General features: G+C 36.2%; 1 protein-coding gene across 5 annotated transcripts; it reads right to left on the bottom strand.

Moving 5' to 3' along the window:
* Positions 1-562: 562 nt before the first annotated feature.
* On the bottom strand, positions 563-24,493 carry LOC115209785 (PSME3-interacting protein). 5 transcript variants are annotated; one of them, XM_036501361.1, is made up of 7 exons: positions 24,490-24,493; positions 12,495-12,627; positions 9,468-9,566; positions 7,054-7,175; positions 6,403-6,527; positions 4,462-4,508; positions 563-1,676 (listed from the first exon to the last, which is right to left on the bottom strand). In XM_036501361.1, exons 2-7 carry the CDS (start codon positions 12,607-12,609, stop codon positions 1,462-1,464), a joined length of 723 nt encoding a protein of 240 aa, XP_036357254.1. In that variant the 5' UTR covers positions 12,610-12,627; positions 24,490-24,493; the 3' UTR covers positions 563-1,461. The 5 variants fall into 5 exon arrangements, with proteins under 5 accessions (XP_036357254.1, XP_036357252.1, XP_036357253.1 ...); XM_036501359.1 differs by lacking the exon at positions 24,490-24,493 and adding an exon at positions 21,086-21,124; XM_036501360.1 differs by lacking the exon at positions 24,490-24,493 and adding an exon at positions 17,508-17,526 and having other exon boundaries at positions 12,495-12,624.

Below are 24,493 nucleotides of genomic sequence, written 5' to 3' on the forward strand. Positions count from 1 at the left end.
AATGTAAACTATCACATAGACAAGTACATATGTGTATAATATATATACATGCATAATATATATACACAATATCATCATTTTAATGTCCACTTTTCCATGGTTGGGTGGGTCAGATGGAATTTGTTGAAGCACATTTCTGTACCCAACCTTTGTCTGTTTCCAAGTATGCTAATATTCACCCCACCCCCACGACCAGACATGATTTTAAGGAAGATTGAAAACAAAAGACACTGCATGCATGACAGTGACATTTGCTTATAACTATCACATGAAGTCAAGGCAAGGAGACAGTAACACACACACATATATAATGGGTTTCTTTCAGTTTCCATCTACCAAATCCACTCCGAAGGCTTTGATTGGCCTGGTGCCTTGCAATGGGACTGAACCTGAAATCAGGTAATTGGCAAGCAAACTTCTTATTACACAGCCATGCCCGCATTTACACACAGACACATGCTCTACCATTTCCACTCACAAGCTGACCCAAAGCTACAGCAGATCTTAACTCAAGATGCCAGGCACCGACAGAATTTTAAGATAACAATTTACAACATTTACATAGTTACACATACTTTAAATTTCATTATTTCTTTTTTTATTTCTGAAAGTATAAAGGTTCTTTTTCGCTCTTGTTACATTCACCATTGGGATAAGAGTAATCATAAAATGTCACACAGGTAATATTATAGATTTTAAAAATTAATTCATGCCCTCAGTTATCATTTTGTTGACTTTACTTTTGGCATATCATTACATATCTTATTGTCTTGTATGTGTTAGAGTCTATATTGTCAATATCAGACTCATTGCTCAAATTTTCATTGAATAGACTTTATGGAAGAATCTAGTTTGGTAAATGATGAACATATTTCAACACAGGATTGTCAACAAAGGTCATTTAATAACCAGAAAATTGTAGTAAATAACACTTTGGTATGTTCCAGTTTGAAAGAAGCCAGATATTTTACAAGGATACTATGATGTAGGCAGATGCAGTTTCAGATACAAATGTGCATGCATACACATGCAGGGGTATTACTTCTAATAAAAACCTGTAGAATGCTAAAATAGTGTGAGATACTTATTGAAAATTTTACTTACAAAGGCAATACATTTCAGCCATTCATAGTTAAAATAATACATTTATTAAATCTACATGTTTTTTTTTATATTAATCAAGGGATTTAAAGGGATATTCCCAGTACATTACTGGAAAACATTTATAAGGAATTATTTTTACATTATCCCTTTAGAATACAGAAACAGCTGTAGCAAGTTATTATGAAGCAAGGTATCACAAAAATGGGGATATCTTACTAAATTAAGGCTTCTTTCTTTGTACAATGCCAAAGTTTTGTTTCTTTTCTTTTTCTTTTAGACTGATTCTATGTAAATAATTCACAGAATAAAACACAGATCTGCTAAGATTTACATATTTAAAAATTTTGTGGAAAGTTTTCATAATTGTACTCGGTCACGTGTCATTCGTTTTAGCTCATGTTCTGTGTGTAAAGAACTTGTCATCATACAGGGAGCATCAAGGTCAGAATCTTCACTACTTGATGTTTCTGAATCAGAGCTGGCATTTGAGTAGATACCAATACTTGGAAGAATGTATCTCACTTGAGCAATGTTCGATTTAAATACTTTCTTAGGAATTTCTTCTGAAGGCTCTAAACATGAAAAAAAAAAAAAAAAAAAAAATATATATATATATATATAAGGATTCAGGATTATAACTGATTCAGTAGATTTGACAAAAATTTAGATTTAAAAAATACACTAAAAAAGTTTCCAAAAAAATATAAACAGTATTTTTGATGTAAAGATAAGCAGCTGATGGAAAATAAGTCCAAATTTTGCTATGTTTGATTCATGACCAATAAGAATCTATGGGCTTAAAATGAAATATTACTGCTATTTAATGCTTGCATTTATATTATAGCCAAATAAACTGACACACCAAGTGCATATAAAAAATGTTTGGTAGGAATAAGTTTTACTAAGTTTTAATAAGAAAGAAAACAAGATTTAATCTCCATTGGAGACATGGCTGTATTAAATATGAAAAAAAAGAGTAAGTAGGAATTTAATATTTTGTACCCAATGTAAACTGTGAGTGTATAAATGCAGTGGAAAAAAAGGTAGGGTGACAAGAAAAATTTTGTCTGTAAGAGTGTTAGCATTAACAACATCCATGAATTATATTTTTGCAAAAGATATGAAGGTTTCTTAGAAGTAGATGATGGTTTCTGAACCTAGACGACCTAATTAGCAGAAGAAGTGGAAGTTCTGAAAGCACAATAGCTAGGGTAAAGATAGGGTGGAAAAAGTTCAGAGAACTATTATCTCTGCCGGCAACAAAAGAATTTTCCCCTTCATTGAAATGTAGGTTGTATGATGCTTGCATACAAAGTAAAATGTTGTACAAGGAGGTGCTGAAAAGTTCTTGGTATTAGGTAAAAGAAAAAACAGGAGGATCAGTTAATTATGATTTTATTCAACATATTCCCCTCTCAGATTCACACACTTATTACAGTGGTCCTTCAGTTTTTCTAAGCCATATAAAAGAACTTGGAACGTTGGGCTTCCAACTAGGCCTTTTGCAATACCCTTAAAGCTAGGAACTTTTCAACACCCCTTTGTATGATAACAAAACATAGGCACTGAATGCAGAGAAGATGCAAATGCTTGAGTGAAATGAAGCAAAGATGCTCTGCTCTATGCTGGATATATAATATTAGTGAGTGCATGATGAAGCACAAATGAGCTGAGAGGAAAACTGGAAATAATTGGAATCCGATATAGTATACAAAAGAAAAGACTAAGCTGGTATGGAAATGCAGTGTGAATGGAGGACAGACTATTGGGTAAATAAGTGCCAAGCAACCTAAGTTGAAGGAACCTGCAGAAAGGAAAGACATGGAAAAAAGTGGTAAAGACATCTCAAGAGGCTAAATCTCATGAAGGAAATGACAAAGAATTAAAGAATGGGCAAGACACTGTGCTCAATCTATGCAAGACACTCACTCAATCTATACAAGTATGGAAAAAAATGGGTGATGATGGTGATGACCTTTTTGGTCAAAATCTAGGAGAGAATTGCAATAGGTTGTTATAGAACAAAAACAACTGGTTATGCCAACATCTTAATAAAGCTCAGCATTAAAGCTACACAGGTAGCTCTATGATATTAACAGGATTGTGAGCAGGATAAATACTTAAAATATTACACTACTGAGTGGTAATTAATTAATAAGCTGCTTAAGTTCCATCAATGACAATTCAAAATTAACAAGACCTGGAAGAGAAAGGCTTTTTCTCAAGGAAACATTTGATGTGGTGCAGCAAAATCCAAAAGGAAGCTGTAAGGATGACTCCCATTCTGACCAGCAGGAAAAACACCAAAACTGCAACTTGGGTTCTTAAATTTAGATGGTTGTAGAAGATGAGAAGTGAAGAGCTGTTGCAGAAGGAGGGAGGTAGGTGCCATTGGAAGAATAGATCCTGAAGTACAAGTGGGGATGGTTGGGCCAGAATTTAAGGAAACCAGCATCCTGCATTATATGTGAGGTCCTGGCATGGGACCCACAAGGGGAGTGGAAGAGAGGATGTCCTAAAAATAATTGGAGGTGGGATATTAAGGCAGAGCTGAGAAGGGATCCAACTGGAGAGAAAGCAGAAAAGAAACCAGAATCAGGAAGAGAAGAGAAAAATCATTAATAGCATATGCTCCATAGGAAGCAGAGGGCTTGAGTAAGAGTATTGTTGCTTTGAGATTGACTTTCATCATTCATAAATAAATGCTGCATTGTTTGTCTAAGGCAAATGAATCATCATCATCATCATCATTTAGCGTCTGCTTTCCATGCTAGCATGGGTTGGACGGTTCAACTGGGGTCTGGGAAGCCAGAAGGCTGCACCAGGCCCAGTCTGATCTGGCAATGTTTCTACGGCTGGATGCCCTTCCTAACGCCAACCACTCCGTGAGTGTAATATAAATTCTAATTTCAAAATAAATAAGTGAAAGTTCAAACAAATCAAAACATAGACATCTAATATGTTCTATCTAAATATCTACAATTAAACATGCTCTGAGATTATTTTAATTTGTTTTGAGTTTGTTTTAATTTGTTTCATGCTTATGAAAATTTGCTTTGAGGCTATTTTAAGTTTTAACTAGAGATGAATATGGGTTTATCTGTATAAGAATTCAACTGATAAAATATCTAAGCTCTCCCATTTCATTTTCTATATTAGATGTGATCTATCTTTCCATTAATCATCTCAATCAAATTGCCACAGTTTTGAGGTTTTGCCATCCCAACTACTTGCGAAAGCAGATTCCCATTTTTTGGTTTGAATGGTATACCTTTCTCTTTCAATTTACACGGTGTTCAACTTGTCACTTGGGAAATTTAGAAATTCCATAGTGGAATAAATAAATATCAGAATTACCTGTTTGTTTTTTCTCAGAAATTTCCACATTTGTCTTTTCAGGACTCCTACAATAAAAAGGAAATGGATCTTTGGATAAAATTCAAAATGAATAGTTGAAAGAAATGATGAAGTGGGGACAAGAAGGATAGAGTGAAAAAACAAGCCAACAACAAAAAGTGAAAGAAAATTGTGCTCCCATCATGAAACAAATTTAATTACTGTAATACAGAATTGTTAATAGTTAGTCAATACTTCCTTGAAGCCCTTTAGCATTCAGATTACTCTGTCAAAAGTAATGTTTGTTTATTCTCGTAGCTTCAAGACTTCAATGATGTGATTGTTTACTTTTAGATTCACACTACAAGGTAGGTGTGAGAGGCTGGATCTTCCTGGTTTAAAAATAAAACAAGTAGAATATTTGGGCTGAATATAGCCAGATCGAATGCTAACTAATTGTCTCCTCTGCTTTGTTTTAACCAGAATGATTAATCCCATCACTATGAATGGAATCTTAATTAAAATCTCTTGGTTAATGACATTATGTAAACTAGATTCCACTTTACTATTAAGTTTTCATGCAACACAGTAATACAGTATTGGTTTTGGTAGTCATATGCAGGAGCCAGACTGGCCACTGCCTTCTTTAAATTTAATATAACTTCAACTACAGCAGAGACATGTATATTAAGGGACCACCCTGTGTGGTCTACACACCTTATGTCATGCCATTGATGTAACAGGTATCCTTGACAATCCTATCAAAAACAACTCCTCCAGAAGTATGTTCTTTCATCAACTTGGATTAAAGTATTATTATTCTGAAAATTGTTTTTAAACTGTTGCTCTTCATCATCAACGTCATTTAACATCCGCTTTCCATGATGGCATGGGTTGGACAGTTTCACTGAAGACTGGCAAGCCAGAAGGCTATACAAGGCTCCAATCTGATCCAGCAAGGTTTCTATAGCTGGATGCACTTCCTAACACCAACCACTCCGAGAGTGTAGTGGGTGCTTTTTACATACTACTGGCATGAGGGACAGTCAGGCAGTAATGGCATTGACCATGCTTGAATGGTGCTTTTTATGTGCCACCGGCATGGGAGCCAGTCAGGCGCCACTGGCAACGACTGGTTGATTGGTGTTTTTTAGATGCTACCGGCACGGGTGCCAGTAAGGCAGTACTGACATCAGCCATGATGACTTCACTTGCCTCAACAAGTCTTTGCAAGCACAGTTTATTACCCAATGACTGAAGGATACTTTTAAATGGGCTGGTTATGCTGCACTGGTATAGGCCACGGTTATTGTTTCACTTGGCTTGCCGAGTCTTCTCAAGTACAGCATATCTCCAAAGGTCTCGGTCACTCAATATCACCTCTGTGAGGCCCAACGTTCAAAGCTCGTGCTTCACCACCTCATCATTGTAATAAACTCACAGACATTAAATAACAAAGGACAACAACAAATAAAAGTTATCTATTAATTATCATTATAAAGTTCAATAAGCTTCTGAATGGTTTTGGAAGAAAATATCCATTTCAAATATATGTGGCTGTGTGGTAAGGAGCTTGCTTCCCAATCACATGGTTCCAGGTTCAGTCCCACTGTGTGACACTTTGGGCAAGTGCCTTGGGCCAACCAAAGCTTTGAAAGTGGATTTAGTAGATGGAAACTGAAAGAAGACTGTTATATATATGTGTGTGTATTTGTCCCTCCATCACCACCTGATAACTGGTGTTGGTGCTTATGCCCCAGTAACTTAGCAGTTCAGCAAAAGAGACCAATAGATTAAGTACTAGGCTTAAGAAATAAGTCCTGGGGGTCCAGCATGGCCTCAGTCAAATGACTGAAACAAGTAAAAGAATATATATAATGCTATATATTGAATGCATAAAAATCTAATCATATATTCAAATTACAATAAAAGAATCCAGATAATGAAGCACAAAGTCAATACCCTTTCCTCTTCACAGCACCTAGCAACAGTTGAGCTTGAGATTTTGTTTTAGTAGCTCCTACTTGGGCACGTGAAAATTTCTTCTCTTCAGGTTTATTTTCTTTGAGTTTGGTCAAAGCTGCAGCGTAAACAGTTAAGGAGGATGCAACAATACACATAACTAATTGTATACAAAAAACTGAAGGTGTGGTTTCCTGTAATAAATAATTTTGTTAATGAAACTGAAAAGTTATGAGTTCAAGTATTGCAAGCTAAAGAAAGTCATCAATTACATTAAACATGTACTGTATATTTGCAGATGGGCAAACTGGGACAATGCATAGTGTCAATGATTGGATATAACTCATATTTTAGATTATATTTTAACTGATAAACTGACATTGTTTTACCTGAGCTAAGTGTGACACTATCTCTCTCTATATGTATAAAAGATGAGACAAATCTAAAACTTAATGCAGCATCAGTGACATGATTAAGTTAAAACACTTCAAGATACAAAACTAATCTGTTAATAATTTAACAATCACACTTCTTAAACATAGAAATAAAAAGAAAAAAAATGTAAGATGTGTCTAAAATGTTTTGGATACAGAAATATTTAGAAACTATTTCAATTTGGCCCTGGAAACAGGTCCATCATTCAAAGGATATAGACATTTCTTCCATAACATTTGCTTGTTCTTTTTCTCTTTCTTTCTGTAATCTTTCTTGTTGCTTAGAAATGTAATCCAAAAAGCTGACCTCATCCTCTTCTAAACCTTTTACTGAATTTCCTGAGAAACAGAGGAAGAATGGACAATTATAACATTTGAAAGAATAAAAAGTTAGATATATGTGTTCACATGTAAAGATATTTTTCATTCAAAACTACTTCTTACATCACAAACAGCTGCTGACTATAGTGTGTTCGATCTAAATTTGATATTTCATGTCCCCTTTTTCAGGAGCAGCTTGATGTACTGGTGAATAGTCAACAGTGCTGGAGAGCATAAAGATTAAAGTTGGAGTTGAGAATAAGATAGCTGACATGGAGGACTGGAAGCCATCTGAATACTGGAAAAAAGTTACCTGTATCATGATGATTTGTGCTGGGTATCAAAATGCCCACATCATGACTGTTTGCTCAGTGTTCTGTGAACAGTGTAAAAGCTGTAAGACATGATATGGATAGCTGCAATGGAAGCTTTGAAGCCATGGCCAGCAGGAAGGGACACAGTAGGCATTCTGACTGTATCTGCACACCAAAATTCATCCCCACATCACTGAACAGGACGTTAGGCTTAATTCAGATACTTACATATCTGAGGTAAATAGTGGCTTCACAGAAATGACCTAAACTACTTTTCAATAAAAAACACTTTTATTCATTAATATAAAGTTGCCTCTTCTACCACTGACACCCAAACTCAAAATATTCATCTGTCACTGCTCACCAACCAAATTTTCTCTTTAAATACTATCTAAATTGTTTTCTCAGTGTAGGAAAGAGAACAGCAATTTGTCAACATATTATGCTCTAATTTGAAGATTAACCCTAGAAAACATGAAAAAAAATTAAAGTTACATAAAACATGAAGGTGACCACACTGGTCCAAGTCAGATTTTCATTGAAAAATATGTACAAAACAAAAAAATTTTATTTACACAGTTCAAGTACAAAACTGTTTGATCTCTGTGGCTTTCACTTGCAAAAATCTGATATTTTTGACAGCTAATTCTACTCTTCTCCTTTTTTTCCCCTGAAAGACAAATCCTGCAAAATCCTCATGAGCTACCTGTTTATTTCTCTTTTGGATACTGAAATTACGTCTTCAGATTCTCCATCACCAAGGAGTTCTTCAGCAAACATTTTAAGAAATTTAAGTCTAGATAGGTGTTTGTTCTGTTTGAATTATGGGTACTTTTCAATAAACAACAAAAAAGCATTGTATGCTCCTGTATCAATCAGGTTGAAAAACACTGCCATTAATTATCATCGTGCAGCTCATTTCAGTGAATAGTATCTAACCTGCTGGTCAAGTGTCCCATAGAAGTTCTCAAACACTAATGAAAACTTGAGAACATGTTTCTTGATACAAAATTACCATTTTTATCTACAGACTAAGACACACTAATGACAGGATCACAGTGGTCCAGTCTATGTTTCCACAGAACATTTTTTGAAATTTAAAGCCCAAACTTAAAATGAAAAAACTTCTTTTACCAAAAAATTGGGATAAGAAGTTGAAGATATAGTATTAATTTACAGCACCAATAATTTAAATTAAATAAAAAATTTTTGCAGCAAAAGAAATGGCTTCAACACAAAAAAAAAACTTCCAAGTTTTTCAGGGTTAACTAAATATCACAAAGCATTTTGTCTGCACTTTATTAATTCTACCACTCCAAAATTCTTGAAATATTTTATGGCAGTGCTCCAGTATTGTAAGAATCATAATGAGCTGAACCCATAGAAATACAAAATCTCAAGACAAACCAGAGTTATCAGCAAATCAACATTGTTAGCACGTTGGGCAAAATGCTTAGTGGCATTTTGTCTGTCCTTACATTCTGAGATCAAATTTCACCGAGGTCGATGAAATAAGAACTAGTCCTGCACTGGGGTCAATGTAATCGACTAGCTCCCTCCCCAATAATTTCAGGCTTTGTATCTACAATAGAAAGGGTTATTAAGCTGATGTTAACAACATGATTTAAGGTGAAATATTGATGAAAATTCAAAATTTTGATGGAGATTTTCTGTTTTAAAACAGGAAATCTATATCATAAAACCAATGGGCAGTTTTGGGTGAACTGATTTCAAAAGTGATAATGTTTAGATTTGAGAATACAGAGATTAATTTTAGGTTTCTAACATTTTGATCTTTATCAATGGTACAAGGCCACAAACATTTTGAGATGGAACAGTCAATTAGATCAACCACAGTATTTGACAAGTACTTATTTTGTCAATTGAAAATGTGAAAAGTGAAGTCAACCCTATCAAGATTTGAAATTTGAGAGCAAAGGGACTTAACTAAATAAGGATATTAAAACAAGGTAATGAACATGCGACAAAAACTTACTGTTTCGTTGTTCTTCTTCATATTCGTCCTCTTTCTTTTTCTTCTGTTCTTGGAGTTTATCGAATAAAGAACGATTATCTACCACTTCTTCTGGACACTCTAAAGATAAAACATATGATTTCAAGATGCAATATTTCAATACTTCTGATAATCATATTGGCAGTAATTGATTGGCAATAAGATCATGGTCAACCAAATTACTGAAATGATGTACAACTAATGGATATACATCATAAAATAGAATTACATTAATGATAATGTGGAACACAAAAACTATCTTCAAACCAACAATAAAGCCTTAATCTGCTAGAAATAGCAGTCGAATCTCTCTCAAATTACATCCCATCATTTTAGAAAAAGGAGGATATACAGAATAATATAATCCTAAATATACTGTGTCTGAAAAAAAGGACAGGATGGGTACATCAGGAACACTTATGAACACAGAATTTCTTAAATAGGCTGACTTATAGCTAAACTATAATAATAACAATTGTAACCTAATATTTCCTCTCAAGTGATTTATTCTGTTGAAGATGTTAGCCAGATTTTAGACCTAGTGATATGGTCAACTTCAGAATCTCTTTAGGAAAAGACACAAAAGTAAGGCTTTCTGTTGTTAACACAAGATCCTAGCAAGGATTTATTTGAATTCTGAGCTGCAAACAAATAAAACAAAGATCATAATCATCATTTAACATTTGTTTTCCATGCTGGCACAGGTTGGTCAAATTGATAGGAGTTGACCCCAAAGAGCTGCCTGGGATCCATGTCTGTTTTGGCATAGTTTCTATGGCTGGATGCCCTTCTTAATGCCAACCACTTTATAGATTGTACTGGGTGCTTTTACATGGCACAAGCACTTTTTATGTGGTGCCAGCAAACATGAGCCTGCAAGATTAAGGCCACTCAGCTGAATAGGGATGCAGGGGACATGTCTGTATGCAAGGACAACCACAATTTTACTTAGCTTGATGCCAGAAGTCTCGGTCCCTTGTCACCCACACTTATAATAGTGAGTGGCATCCACCTGAAGCTTCCATGAAGTGAATCTTGGGTGATGAGTAGTCTGCAGCAGGCAGAAGTATTAATAGCAATAGTGGTACCTTCTCAATCAAATCTCAAGGAATCATAACACACCTGCTGGACATCCCAACTATTATCTCAACTCTTTTCACTGCAGTCTCAAATGAAATTCCCAGAAATACGAACAGTAAGTACAACAAAGAGACAAAGTGCAGAGTACAATTAATTGCAGCAAAATTCTACACATATGCACTCCCTCCTGCTACACATTCAATTACCACCCAACACCCAAATACATTTGCAACACCTCACAACACTACGAGATTATCTCCCCTGCCCACTCAGTTCTGAAAAAGACTCTTAACTGCATCAATAACCTAACATTGTGCTGGGAAGTACACCATCACATCTGTTGTGCTTGAACTAAATTCATTGACCCACTGTCACATTGACCACCACCAAAACTTAAATGTCATACAAATGAGATGAGGAAGCCTCTACTTGGTTGTCTGAACTACTAGAAGTAGCAGCCAAATCTCCTTAAATGAAATTATTCAATCTTAAAAATTGTTTAAAACTATATTGGATAATGTATCATCATCATCATCCTTTAGCGTCCGCTTCCATGCTAGCATGGGTTGGATGGTTCAACTGGGGTCTGGGAAGCCAGAAGGCTGCACCAGGCCCAGTTTGATCGGGCAATGTTTCTACGGTTGGATGCCCTTCCTAACGCCAACTACTCCATGAGTGTAGTGGGTGCTTTTTATGTGCCACCGTAGATATATGTAGATATATAATATTTGAATAAAAAAATATTGCTGGATTGCTTTTGATAATGGGTCTGCTCAATCAGGATTGACCAGGGATCAAACAACAATTTCCATACAAAAATATATTAGAAAATTAGAAACAGAAAAAAACAAAAAACATGTCTAGATCACCATCTGTACCTCATGCAATAATCTCTTCCATGTTGAAGGGCATTATGGTCCTCCAAAAGGTAGAGGTATGGAATATTTGGAACAATAGATCTGTGGGTGGCACAACATTCACTTTACACTCTGCACACCATGGGGTTTGCATATGATACACAACAACAACAATAACCAAACAGTACATAACACAATGTTCAATACAGTTTACATGCCAACAAAAATAATAAGGTATCAATGGTGTGCCAAATCTATAAGTTATTTTCAAATGTTAGCTTGCTTTCATAAGTTTATTGATTCCCAAACTTTTATAACTCAGCACACCTTTGTTTACCAAAAAGTGTTTTATAAATGTTTTGCAAAAAAACAAAACAAAACAAAAAGCAACTTATTTTGCATAGTGGTTTCTTATCCATACTCTCTTATAGCATCCCATCAATGTCTTGCACATCTTTTTAGATAAATGCATGAATTAGTCAAGAATTTAAGTATATAAAATTCAATTACTAAAGGTAAAGACTTATGTAAGGAATATACAATGGATCTTGGTACAGAATCAGTTGTGCTTTCTGCTCACTAATAAGACAATGTCTTACTCATATTCTAATCCTGATAAAGACTTTATTTTATTACATTTAAAATATAAGTATTGTAGCTGGTTTAACCCTTTAGTATTCAAATTAGTGTCAAGTGTAATGTTTGTTTATTCTCATTGTTCTAAATTAATCATACACTATCTTGCCACTTCAAGATGTTTATAATGCAATTGCTTATTTTTATAATAATATTGCAGAGTAGGTGTGAGAGGCCAGATCTGGCTTGTTTGAATATAGAATAGGTAGAATATTTGGGCTGGTTTAAATGCTAAAGAGTTAAATATTTTATTTCTAAGGTGTTGGGTGTTTTGAGCTCACAAGAAGGAAAGCATATGTCAAATCTATAATACCCAGGTTAAGAACCACTTCATTTATGGCTCAAGTGATTACTGCAGTCACCAAATAATCAAAAGTATGGTAATTTTAACATACCAAACTCATCATTTTTAAGAAACGAAATTCCAAGAACTTACCAAGTGGCTGATCTGGTTGACGAACTTTTTCCCATTCTTTTTGTCGCTGTTGTCTTTTTTCATCCAATTCTTTCTCTGAAACAAACTTTGTCAGGGATGAACCAGAACTGGACATTTTCCTTAAAATAAACTGCTTAAAGAAAAAAAAAACAACAACAAAAAAAGCAATATACAAATCTGTAATGAAATTATCAATAATTTACTAACACAACATAAAAATATTTTCACAACAAAGATGCTAATTTTGATACCAACTAGTCTTCTATACAAATACTTTTAGTCATTTTATTCCAAAGAGAAAATTGTTACAAAATCCAATTTCATTTTTCTAATATATTACTTTAATAGAAATAGGCTTGGCTGTATAATTTACAACTTCACTTTGCAACCACAATTCTAGATCCAGTCTCATTACACAGCATCTTGGGCAAGTGTCTTCTACTATAGCCCTGGGTCAACCAATAACTTGTTAGAAGAATCTGGTAGATAGAAACTTGTGTGTGTGTCCTGGAATTTTGGTTGCATCATCTTGTTAAATTATGGCAGAATTACCTTTGTCACTTATGACAGTCTTTATTCACAATATGACAATTGCAGTTTTTGGAAACCAATGGGATAAACAAAATCCCTTACTTAAAAAGCCAGTAAGGAGTTGCAACAAAAAGTGCATCTGGCCACAAAACCCTGCTTCAAATAAGTTTCTCATGCTAGCATGGAAAAAAAAACCCAGATGTTAACTGAATGACTGACTCTTTTATTGTTAGATACCTGTCATGTTTTAAGTTTTGGACTGATTGAAGATGAGACATTGTAACAACATCATCATTATCATTTAATGCCTGCTCTCCATGCCGGCATGGGTTGGGTGGTTTGACATGGAGCTGTTCAGACTCCAATTGTCTGTTGTGGCATGGTTTCTATGGCTGTATGCCCTTCCTAATGCCAAGTACTTAATGTGTGCTGGGTGTTTTTTACATGCCACAGGCACGAGTGTGTTTGCACAGTAGCAGCATGGGTGCGTTCATGCAGCACCAGCACAGGTGCTTTTTATATGACACCGGATCCTGAAAGGACAAGCCTGTATGTGTAGAAGACAGTGATTTTACTAAGCTTGATGTGTCTTTACAAATACAGCAAATCACCACATCCCCTAGTCTCTTGTCATTTCCTCAATGAGGCCTAGCATCTGAAAATCCTTTCTCACCATTTTGTCCCACATCTTTCCCTTCCACAATTAGAGCTCAGCACTTACGCAGCTGTCCTCATCCATACACATCACATGACCAAAACAGCACAGTCTTATCTCTTGCACACAACATCTGTTGTCTCTTATACTCAGTTTTCCTGGTAAATCATTTACACTGTCATGTATGCACACTGACATTACCCATCCAGCGTAGTATGCTAGCTTTATTTCTTTCAAGCCTTTGCAAGTCCTCTGTAGTCAAAGCCTATGTTTCACTGCTCTGTAACATAGCTGTACATACACAGGCATCATAAAATCAGCCTTTCGCTCTGAGGGATAGGCCCTCAGTTACCAACAAAGGTAGAAGCTTTCTGAACTTTGCCCAGCCATTTCTTGTTCTAGCAGCTACACTTTCAGAAATTCCTCCACTGCTGCTAACTTGGTCTCCTAGGTAACAGAAGCTATCTACTACTTCTAATGATCCCGCCAAGCATTTGAGGGAGTCTATTGTCTTCGCATTTTTAATGCTTATTGTACCTGCACATTTGCCACACAAAGATTATATTCTCTGTTAATCTTCCTGTGATACTGTTACAACTCTTATGTGTCCAAAGCCTGCACTGAATACAACATATGGAGTTTATACCAACACTCTTCTTACATGTTAAGTAGGGCCATCTCCCTGAAGAGACTTGTGATTTATCTCTTTCCTTACTTACTAGGACTCTGGTTTCTGCTAAATTATTTCTAAGGCCCTTAGATACCAGGCCTTTTTTCCACACCTGAAATTGCTTTTCTAGGTCAGGTAGTAATTCAGATATAAGAACAAGGTCATCAGCATAGAGGAACTCCCAGGGATAGCCAGTCTTGAAACCCTCTGTTAAGGCTTGGAGGACTAAGACAAACAAGAAGGGGCTGAGAACTGAGGATTGGTGAACTCCTACTTGTACACTGAATTCATTGCTATACTTGTTGCCAACCTTCACCTTACTGGCAGCATCCCTGTACATGGCTTGTACAGCTCTCACTAACCACTCATCTATCCCTAGCTTCCGCATTGACTACCAGATAAAGGAGTGGGACCCTGTCAAAGGCTTTCTCCATATTGACAAAAGCCAGGTACAGATGTTACTTTTGGCTAAATACTTCTCTTGCAGTTCCCCAACCAGGAATATACCTGGCACAAATCTGAACTACATTTCATCTATGCTCTCTTCCTAATTAATTGAGCTATGACCATTTCTGTGACTTGCACCACCTGGTTCAGCAATTATTTCTGTAATTATTTCTGTCTAAGGTATTACTTTTGCCTTTGTAGCAGTTGACTATAATGCTGCTACACCCATCGTTAGTTATGACTCCCTCATGGACAACCTGATTAACTATATGGGTGACTAGGCCACATCCTACTCAGCCAGATATTTTAAGCATCTCAGCAGTGATTCCTGATGGACCAGGGGCTCTCCTTGTCTTAACACAACATAGATAAAATATTAATCTATCTAGTTGGCTAAATGGTACAAAAGAATATGCAGGAATATATATGCATCATATATTAGGCAATTAGAATGACAATATTGCTAGCCTAGTCAGTCTTTTGAAACTTTTATTCATAAAAGAAAAATAAGCAGTAACACTGAATATAGGGGAAATACTTAAACAGCATAAAACATAGAATAAAATGGAATATAAAAATTAATATATTTTTCAGTTTCTGTTATTGAACAGCTGGGGTATCACATTTATGGAATTTTAACCATTTTTATCAATCCTAGTACTATTATATTTGGCAGTTATTTTATAGATCTCAGAAGATGAAAAGTAACATCAACTGGATGTAAAAGGGGTGACCTAAATGTAATAAAATACTGCAAGGGATTATCATTCAGTGCTTTTACACAGAAATAAGCTATCAGAGTACTCTTGATATTTAGTCGTGGTTGTTGCTTGTATAATAGTTCAACATAGAATAAGCTATATATCAAACACAGTCAGGGTGTAACGTCAATAATATATAAGATTAGTGTCTGTATTAATATATATCTAATATATTCCCCTGGGGCGTTTTTCCTGAACCATATAGTTGATATTAGTATCATTGTATTCTCATGCTGAGTAGTATATGTTAAAGCAAGGAGACATGATAAGAGCAAAACATGCGCCTTGCTTTCACCAGTTGGTATAAAAAATAAAAATCTGCACCCATATAACATTTTGTATTTCCAAAAATTTCATTTGAAATTATGGGGATGTTAACCCTTATTTTTGTTTCTTGATTCCTAATTCCTTAAGAAGTTTCTATCTACTATTTGCCTATGTATAAAGTTTATTTTTTAAACTCATATTACACAGGCAGGCATCTAGTCCAGAATCATAATCTCCGTATTTTTCAGAATATTTTGAAAAAAAAAAGAAAAATTTCTGAAAAAAGTTTAAAATGATGGATTTAGGGGAGGGGGGGGATTTCAAAATGCTGATTTTTGCCAATTTTTTTTGCAGTTTCGTATTTTTCGTAGTCGGGGGTTTGTGTAGAAAAAAAAAAATTAAATAAAAAAAAAGGGGTGTTTTGGCAGGAGGAGGGGGGGGGGGTACAAAAGGCAGTCTTGCCAACATGCGTTTTATAGATACCATAAGACAGCCACATACTTGATGGTATAAAAGATGCACGTGTATATAAGAAACACTTCAATTTCAGAAGCGCATATTTAGGAAAACATTGTTTATAGTGCACGTAATATTCTTGAAAGCAATTTCGCAGTACATTACGTCAGTAACATAGCATAAAATATGATGGTATATATTATGTCATGCATACCGCTGAACATAAAGTAAGAAATCACGATAGTGAAAATACCCTTAATGATTACAGTAAAACTTCACGTATGGGACTTTAGTTGATTTTTCTGATATATATTTTTGGAAGGAAAAAAAAAAACGCGTCTTATATGCTGTCTATTTCAGAAATTACATTTGAAAGTCTTGACTTTCGGCATTCTTTCGTTTTCACTATATTTGACGAAGCTTCAAAATTTTTCTATAAAAATAGAAAAGTATTGAAAAGTAGCTGGTTGTGGTTATTTCAAGATTCCAGTGATTTTACTAATTTCGCGTACCGGTTTGAAAACCTCTGCTCTAAGGTGTTTGCCCTGTGAGAAATAGCAGTCTTATTTCTTCAAATTATATCCTACCGTCTGAGAAAAAAAAGCAACAAAAAAACGAAAATGAACAATTTTTAGATATTCTCATCAACAGCGGAATGGTCATAAGGTGCTCATTCAAGGGTGGCCTAGGGACAAAACAATAACACCGATAATAGTCAACTCAAAATGGTTTCACACACACATATGTATTGCATTACATGATGTTTACAATCTTTGTCGAGTTGAAATTTCCTTTAAAGTATGTGCTTAAATTTTAATAACCGGCTCGCAACTAATGTTATAAATTTATTTTATATAAAGGGCGAAAAGTTTAATTAGCGACAGACTAGCAACTTATAATTAAACTGCCATATGTAATATGTAGATTTAAATGATTATTAGTAAATTAAACAGAGAAATAAAATTTTCAATAAGTGAAGACTGTTTATGTTTTGTTAGGGATTACACAGTACATATTCAGTGATGATAGTTCTACAACAAACAACAGGAAATCAGTCCTAACTATCAGCAGAGCAAGAATGTCTATAAACTGTAGAACTGATGCAACATAGTTCAGAGAAGATAAATATAAATGCAACATACGCGAAAAATCGAAGTTGGGATATTAGAGAAGGTGAAGGAACTCTTTAGTGTAGGAGCTAAAATAGTAATTAAACCGGAACTCACATGTTTTTCAACGCATTTGTTTGTCTCTCACAGTCTCTCTCTCTTCGGTCTGTCCGGCTATTAGAAATGACGGCTAAATCACCCTCATTCACACCTTGCTAACTTGGAAAGGGGGAGGCACACAGGATAATGTGATCCAAGATGTTGTTTAAACATCGGGATGGTCATGGTGAATGCCTTTGATCATCTGTCTCATTGATCAGGAATGAGTTGTTATTAGACAACATTGATCCGTTATCATCTTGTTTAGGAAGGGAAAGTCAACCAAAATACACTGGGAATTGCTTGTAGGAGCCAGGTGGTGGTGTGATACCGGACGGCGTGTTAGGTCTACTAACTAGTGTTGGCTGGCTTATGTAATATAAAAGATTCCCATTTCCGTTCTTGCCATTTCTTTTTCTACAGTTTCTTGATAATCCTTCTCATCATAATTGAACGCATAAACTATGAAGTTAATATCAGCAGAAAAACTTGAATTTATTTTGAAGGCAAATTATGCTCACGGTTGAAATCTGTTCAATGGGACTGAGTGGATTTTAAAAGAAATCTTTTATTTGTTTCAGTCATTTGACTGCGGCCATGCTGGGACTCCGCCTTAAAGGGTTTTAGTCGAACAAATCTACCCCACAACTTATATATTAAAAAAAAAATCTATTACTTATTCTATCGGCCTCTTTGCAGACCTGCTAAGTTACGGGGATGTAGACAGACCAACACCGGTTGTCAGGCGGTGGTTGGGGACAAACACAGGCAAGGACACACACGCACGCACATATAATCAATGAAAGAAACAGAAGATAGATTTGGTACGAATGTTTATTCAGCACGACAATCGTTTCGATCCATCCTGGAGCTATCCCTTAAGGGTAGCATATTGTGCATCTAGTTATGTTGCACCAATTAGTGCAGGTTGTGTCACTTCCGGTGTTTGGTGTAAAAAAAAAGATATCCTACTAGATATACTCTTTTACTTGTTGCAGTCATTCGACTGCGGCCATGCTGGAGCACCGCCTTTAGTCGAGCAAATCGACCCCAGGACTTATTCTTTGTAAACCTAGTACTTATTCAATCGGTCTGTTTTGCCGAACCGCTAAGTTATGGGGATGTAAACACACCAGCATCGGTTGGCAAGCGATGTTGGTGGGACACACACACACACACACATATATATATATATATACATATATACGACGGGCTTCTTCCAGCTTCCGTCTACTAAATCAACTCACAAGGCTTTGTTCGGCCCGAGGCTATAGTAGAAGACACTTGCCCAAGGTGCCACGCAGTTGGTTTCTCGCTCAACTGCACCCCACACATTTTAAACAAGGGGGTTGCAGTCTGGAGAGTTTGGTGGCTAGATGTTAGGGGTGATGTGGTTGCAGAAATTGTGACAGCCACGACTGGGTTCTCCTGCTTGTGTGGCATGGTGCAGAACCCAGTTGGGGGTCTTCCAGCAGCCACCCTCTTGACCCAGGGTAGCACTACTTCCTCCAGGCACTTGATGTAGGCCTCCGTGTTGAATGTGAGGCCGTGTGGGAAGACAAATAGAGGCATAACGTTGCCATAACTAGTGATCACTCCAAACATGATGTTGACTGGATGTTTGATTTTTATCACTCTCGGTACATGTCTCCAGATTGCATTATTCTCAGATTGACACTCAAAAACTCAGAAATATTCATATTGGCGCTTCTGGCGCGAATGCCAAGCAGTACAGCATGTCATTTCCAAATTTCTGGCAGAGGGAATTGCATCATGGTGCTTTTTTCTCGCAGGCGCTGCCCAACTGACCCTACTATACTGTGTAGTCGACAAAATCAAAAACAAACAATGCACATACGTAAAATTAATTTTCCTCCCGCAATTTTCCTAACCATGCAGCATCCAACGTAAAATCTGCATTGACTCTATAAACGAAGATCTCGAGAGCATCTTCCAGTGGGGTCATGCCAATCTCGTCTCCTTTAACAGCCAAAATACTCAAGTGCTACTCATATCAAGAAAAGTCTACCCCATTACACCCCCTCTAATCATGTGCTTTCATTCCAAGTACTCATGTGTCTCACTATCACCGAGGATCTCTCCTGGCAAAAGCATATATATAGCGTAGCTCGGATCGCCTCTCAAAGACTGTCTCCTCTTTTTAGCCAGAAGATATGTTAACTTTTAGCTGCAATTGACATCCTATAAGGCTCAGGTGAGGCCCGCAAAGTAGTACTGCATCCACTTCAGAGATGGTACTGATGCTATGAACACAGACATTCTGGATCTCATCCAGAGAAAGTATTAAATCACTAATGGACACACTCTAGCCTACAGATGTGCTGTTTTATCTATCCTTTCTATTACTACTATAACAGCCTCTGCTCGTTGGCGCTAGCTGGTCACATACTTCCACTACTCGTTTACACTCGACTTATTTATCTCTCTATCTCTCGTCCCTTTTGAGTCCAACCATTAGACCTTGCACAACTATTAGACTTGTCCTTTCTGTTCAAAATATCGGCTCTTTGGACTCTTTTACCTGTTCATTTCTTTCCTGCAGGTGTTGACTTGATAGAGTTTAAGCGTAGTATTAATGGTATCAAACTCTGCTGCCTCTGTGTGCCTCACACAAAGTAGGTAACTTTAGGAATCCGAGGAAAATGGTGAGGATCTACTAACAAACAATCTAACAATACCTTTTTCTCTACGTTAAAGAGCAAGATCTCAAAAATATATATATTTACTATTCAGAAATCTCCTATACGCCATTCTTCAATTACTTCTTTCTACGGAACAGAAACCCTCTGAAAATCCCTTCTTGCCCATATTTTAGCTACGAATGCCAATGTATCACATCGACGTCACTATAATAATAATAATAACAACAACAACAATCCTTTCTACTATAAGCATAAAGGCCTAAAATTTGGGGTTAGTCGCTTATATCCATTCCATTACTCACCTGGTACTTATTTTATCGAACCAGAAAAGACGAAAGGCAAAGTCGAGTCCGGCAGAATTTGAACTCAGAACATAAAGACAGACGAAATACTATTAAGTATTTCGCCCAGCGTGCAAACGATTCTGCCAGCTTATCGCCTTAATAATAAAAAATCTGTTCCTCCTGCTCAAATAAAAAATATAAAAAAAAGAGAAAGCTGTTGTAAGGGAGGTAATTCTAGCATTATACCATGCAGAGTTATGCATCTTGAATTACCATTATGGTATCGTGTATATCGCACAGAACCATAGATTCGAAATACCATTATCGTGCCAGTCAAAATGCATTGTGATAATAAGATACAATCTTTTACCTTTTAAGATCAAATCCTACTGAGATAAACTTTGTTCTTTGATCCTTACTGCAGTGGTGATGGCATAGGCCGGCCAGTCCACCTACATGTATTTTTGCAGTTTCGAAGGTATTTTACGCTGACAAATGGAAGTTAACATTCTCACGTTACGCCACTGCTTTACAGAGTCAAAATAAAGTACGGGTCAAGTAGTTGCATAGTTTTTTAATCGATTATATCCTCTTCTAAAATTTGTGGCATTGCGCCAGTGTTGTGAATCAATATTTTGATTCAAAACACTGTAGATGATGAGGCTGTGCTCATGGCCAAATCGATATGGCTAACATCTCTTTTAAACTAGTTGTAAGTCAACAACTGTATGAAAAAAAAACCTAAAACAATAAATAAAGAAGAAAAAACCCCGAAAGAAACGAATATGTACCGGATGGGAATTTCAGAGGGACGACTTTCTGTGAAGGAAGGACAGAACGTAAGGATTAGTGTAGACCCTGAAGTAGTAGTGAAGGATTAATGTAGACACTGAAGGTGTTGGTAGAAACAGTTAACGTACAATTTACCGTCGTTAAAATTAAAAGTAAATTGTCCTAAAACTTGAAAGTAAATGGCGATAGAAACCGAAAGCGACAACAGTTACATTCCGTAATTTTATGGAAAGACAGTATGGGGTATAAAACTAATGTTTAGACCGTAACTAGTATCCTGTCGTTTACGGGCGTGAGAGTGGCTGAGCACTCCACAAACACGCGTATCTTTAACGTAGTCTTCATGGAGATTCAGCGTGACACAGTATGTGATAATGCTGGCCCTTTGAATTACAGATGCATCTCATTTCCAACTGAACTGGAGCAACGTGAGATAAAGTGTCTTGCTCAAGGACACAACTCGCAATTTTACGATCATGAACTGAATATCTTAACTACTAAGTCACGCGCTTTCACTGCATAAACTGTACATATATTAGATATTCTGTGTACAATAAACACAAGGCTTGAAATTTGGGGGTGGAGGCTAGTTGATTACATCGACCCTAGCGCTCAACTTGTAGTAGCACTTAATGTAAGGATGAAATTCAAAGTCGACCGCTGCGGAATTTGAACTCAGAGATGAAATGCGACTAAGCATTCACTTCAGCATTTAAATTTAGATTCACTTAAACATTTAAATTTAATTTGTGTCAAAATATTTTCGCCGCTTTGAAATCGCGACCTGTTCACTGACACAACTTCGTGCTGTGTGTTCTTAAATGACTTATAACATCTTCCACGCTGTAATTGTTTTTGTTTCAGCCCACGATCCCAGATCAAGTCACTTGCTATGCAAGTACATCTCCATAATACCAGTCATTGATGCACAAAATGACATTCATGAAATGATCGCTAAATTTGTTTCGCTATACATGCTCATGAAATTAAGTAAATATATCTGTAGTGAGAATAGTTAACATTTGACCGGAATGTCGCGATTCGCTGGAATGTTGCCCACATGAACAACGAATCTGACCAATCGCGACTTCGCCAGGAAAGAATATTGCCAACGTTGATCGATGGGATCTGGCGAATCACACCTTCACGTAGAATGGGCTCCAGCGTCTATCAAATTTACTGCCTCCCTTCCTGTGCTTCTCCATCGGTATAAAATCAACACGCAACCACCATACTCAGAGACGACCGGCAAACGACATGGCGAACAGGCACGGGCAGCGGCTGAATCTAGCTAATATTATCATATCAAACTATCCCCAGCAACAATGTTTAGCAGTAACTTTTCTATAGTATTTCAATTACAATCACATCCAGACTCTAAAACTATTTCAGTAAAATTTAAACTCTCTCAACATTTGTCGTAATACTATTTCAATGACACCAATTACTATAGCATCCAAACTCTCTTTCAAGAAATAAAGTTTGTTCGTAGAAACCTAAACAGATTTCGTCATTTTCTTCTATGTACAACTGTCGAACTCCGACGCTAGAAATAACAGTCAGTTCCAAACATCAGTACTCATATACGGCTCTTAGCAGGTAGCAAATCAGTTCAAGTATAAGTGGTCTCAACATCTTACATATTAACATGAGTTCCACATTGATATGCCTAAGAAAGCAGTGAGTCGCAGACTTATCTCTCAGAAGCAGCATTCCTTATATAGTTGAAAGGTAATATCAATATCATCATGTTAAGCCATTAATCTCGACATATTTTTCTTTCTCCGTTCTCTCTTTCTATCTGTCTCTGTCTCTCCATTTTCTCCTCTCATACCTTTCTGTCGAAGTGCGTAGACTCGAAACATCAAAGCCTTTTCCATTCTTCTCGAGCGTCAAACTAATATACCAGTTTGTTGTCTCACCTGTCTGTCTTGTTTTCTGTACATTTGAACCATATATTTGTAGAGCACTGGCTCGGGAACAAACTTTGCTTGGGGGTGTGTGGTGTGTGAAAACGCAGGTTCCAAAAATGTTATTTTTCTTAAAATTTATTTTTGTTCTTTGAGAAGAAACCTCACTTCCAGCTACTTTTTACAGATCACTTTTTATACACTATTTTCTAGTCCTGAAGAGAAAGATCAGTATTTGCTCTATTCTGGATGTGCATTTGTAGGAGAGATTCCCAGTAATAGTGAAGTCTAGTATTTGTATTGATTTATTATAATTAGAAATATTACATTTTTATCACATGATCATATGCAGCTTTTTTTTTACAGGGTAAAATTTTCAGTGAAGTCGTGTGGTTTAGTGGTAGGACAGAATTTCTCGATCAAATCATGTTACATTTTTTTAATTAAATATTATTAGGAATTGTATTTTAAAAATTGTTAAAATATTTTGTGTATAGTAGGAACCAATTTATTGGATAAGAATATTAGCAACAAAATCTTATATGGACCACATGGACTCCGGTTGAGAACCACTGGGTTAGGGCTTTCGGATCACGCTCGTAAGGTCGTATGTTCGATTCCCGGCGACACATTGTGCAATTGAGCAAGACACTTTATTTTACGTTGCTCCAGAGTCAGCTGGCAAAAATGAGTAGTATCTGCATTTCAAGGGGCCAGCCTAATCACATTCTCTGTCGCGCTGAACCTCCTTGAGAACTATGTTAACAGTACGCGTGTCTGTGGAGTGCTCAGCCACTTGCACGTTAAATTCACGAGCTGGCTGTTCCGTAGACCGGATGAATAGTAACACTCGTTGTACTTATAAAACTTTCAACAATAAGTTCCTCTCTTATGAAACAGAAAATAGTGCAGAGAAAATTTCATGGTATCCATTTATTAGAAAAGTTTTAGGATCTTTTCGGTTTGAACGGCAGTTTTTTCTAGCGGTGTCATATGAAATTGTCACCCATAATTATGACCCTAGAATCGATCTATTGCATTTTAATCTCTTTTAGGATTAGGGGTGGGGGAAGGGTATCTTTTTTTCTTCAGAAATGTAAATAAACCCAATCTGTTTCTTAAACGAGGGACATATTCATACGGCACAGAATGCTTTTTAACTCAATAGACGTCACTGATTGGTTGAAATTGCAGAAATTAAAGAAAAAAACAACAACAAATATCTTACAAACTATAGAATTTTCTCAATAAAGTCAAGAGAAAAAGATGTTTTATAAACCCATTCTACCAGTATACGAAGTTTAAAATCTTTTAGTTACCTAGAAATTATGTTAAAAACTGCCGTTCAAACCGAA

Source organism: Octopus sinensis, linkage group LG3, assembly GCF_006345805.1.
Source record: "Octopus sinensis linkage group LG3, ASM634580v1, whole genome shotgun sequence".
Classification (NCBI taxonomy): domain Eukaryota; kingdom Metazoa; phylum Mollusca; class Cephalopoda; order Octopoda; family Octopodidae; genus Octopus; species Octopus sinensis.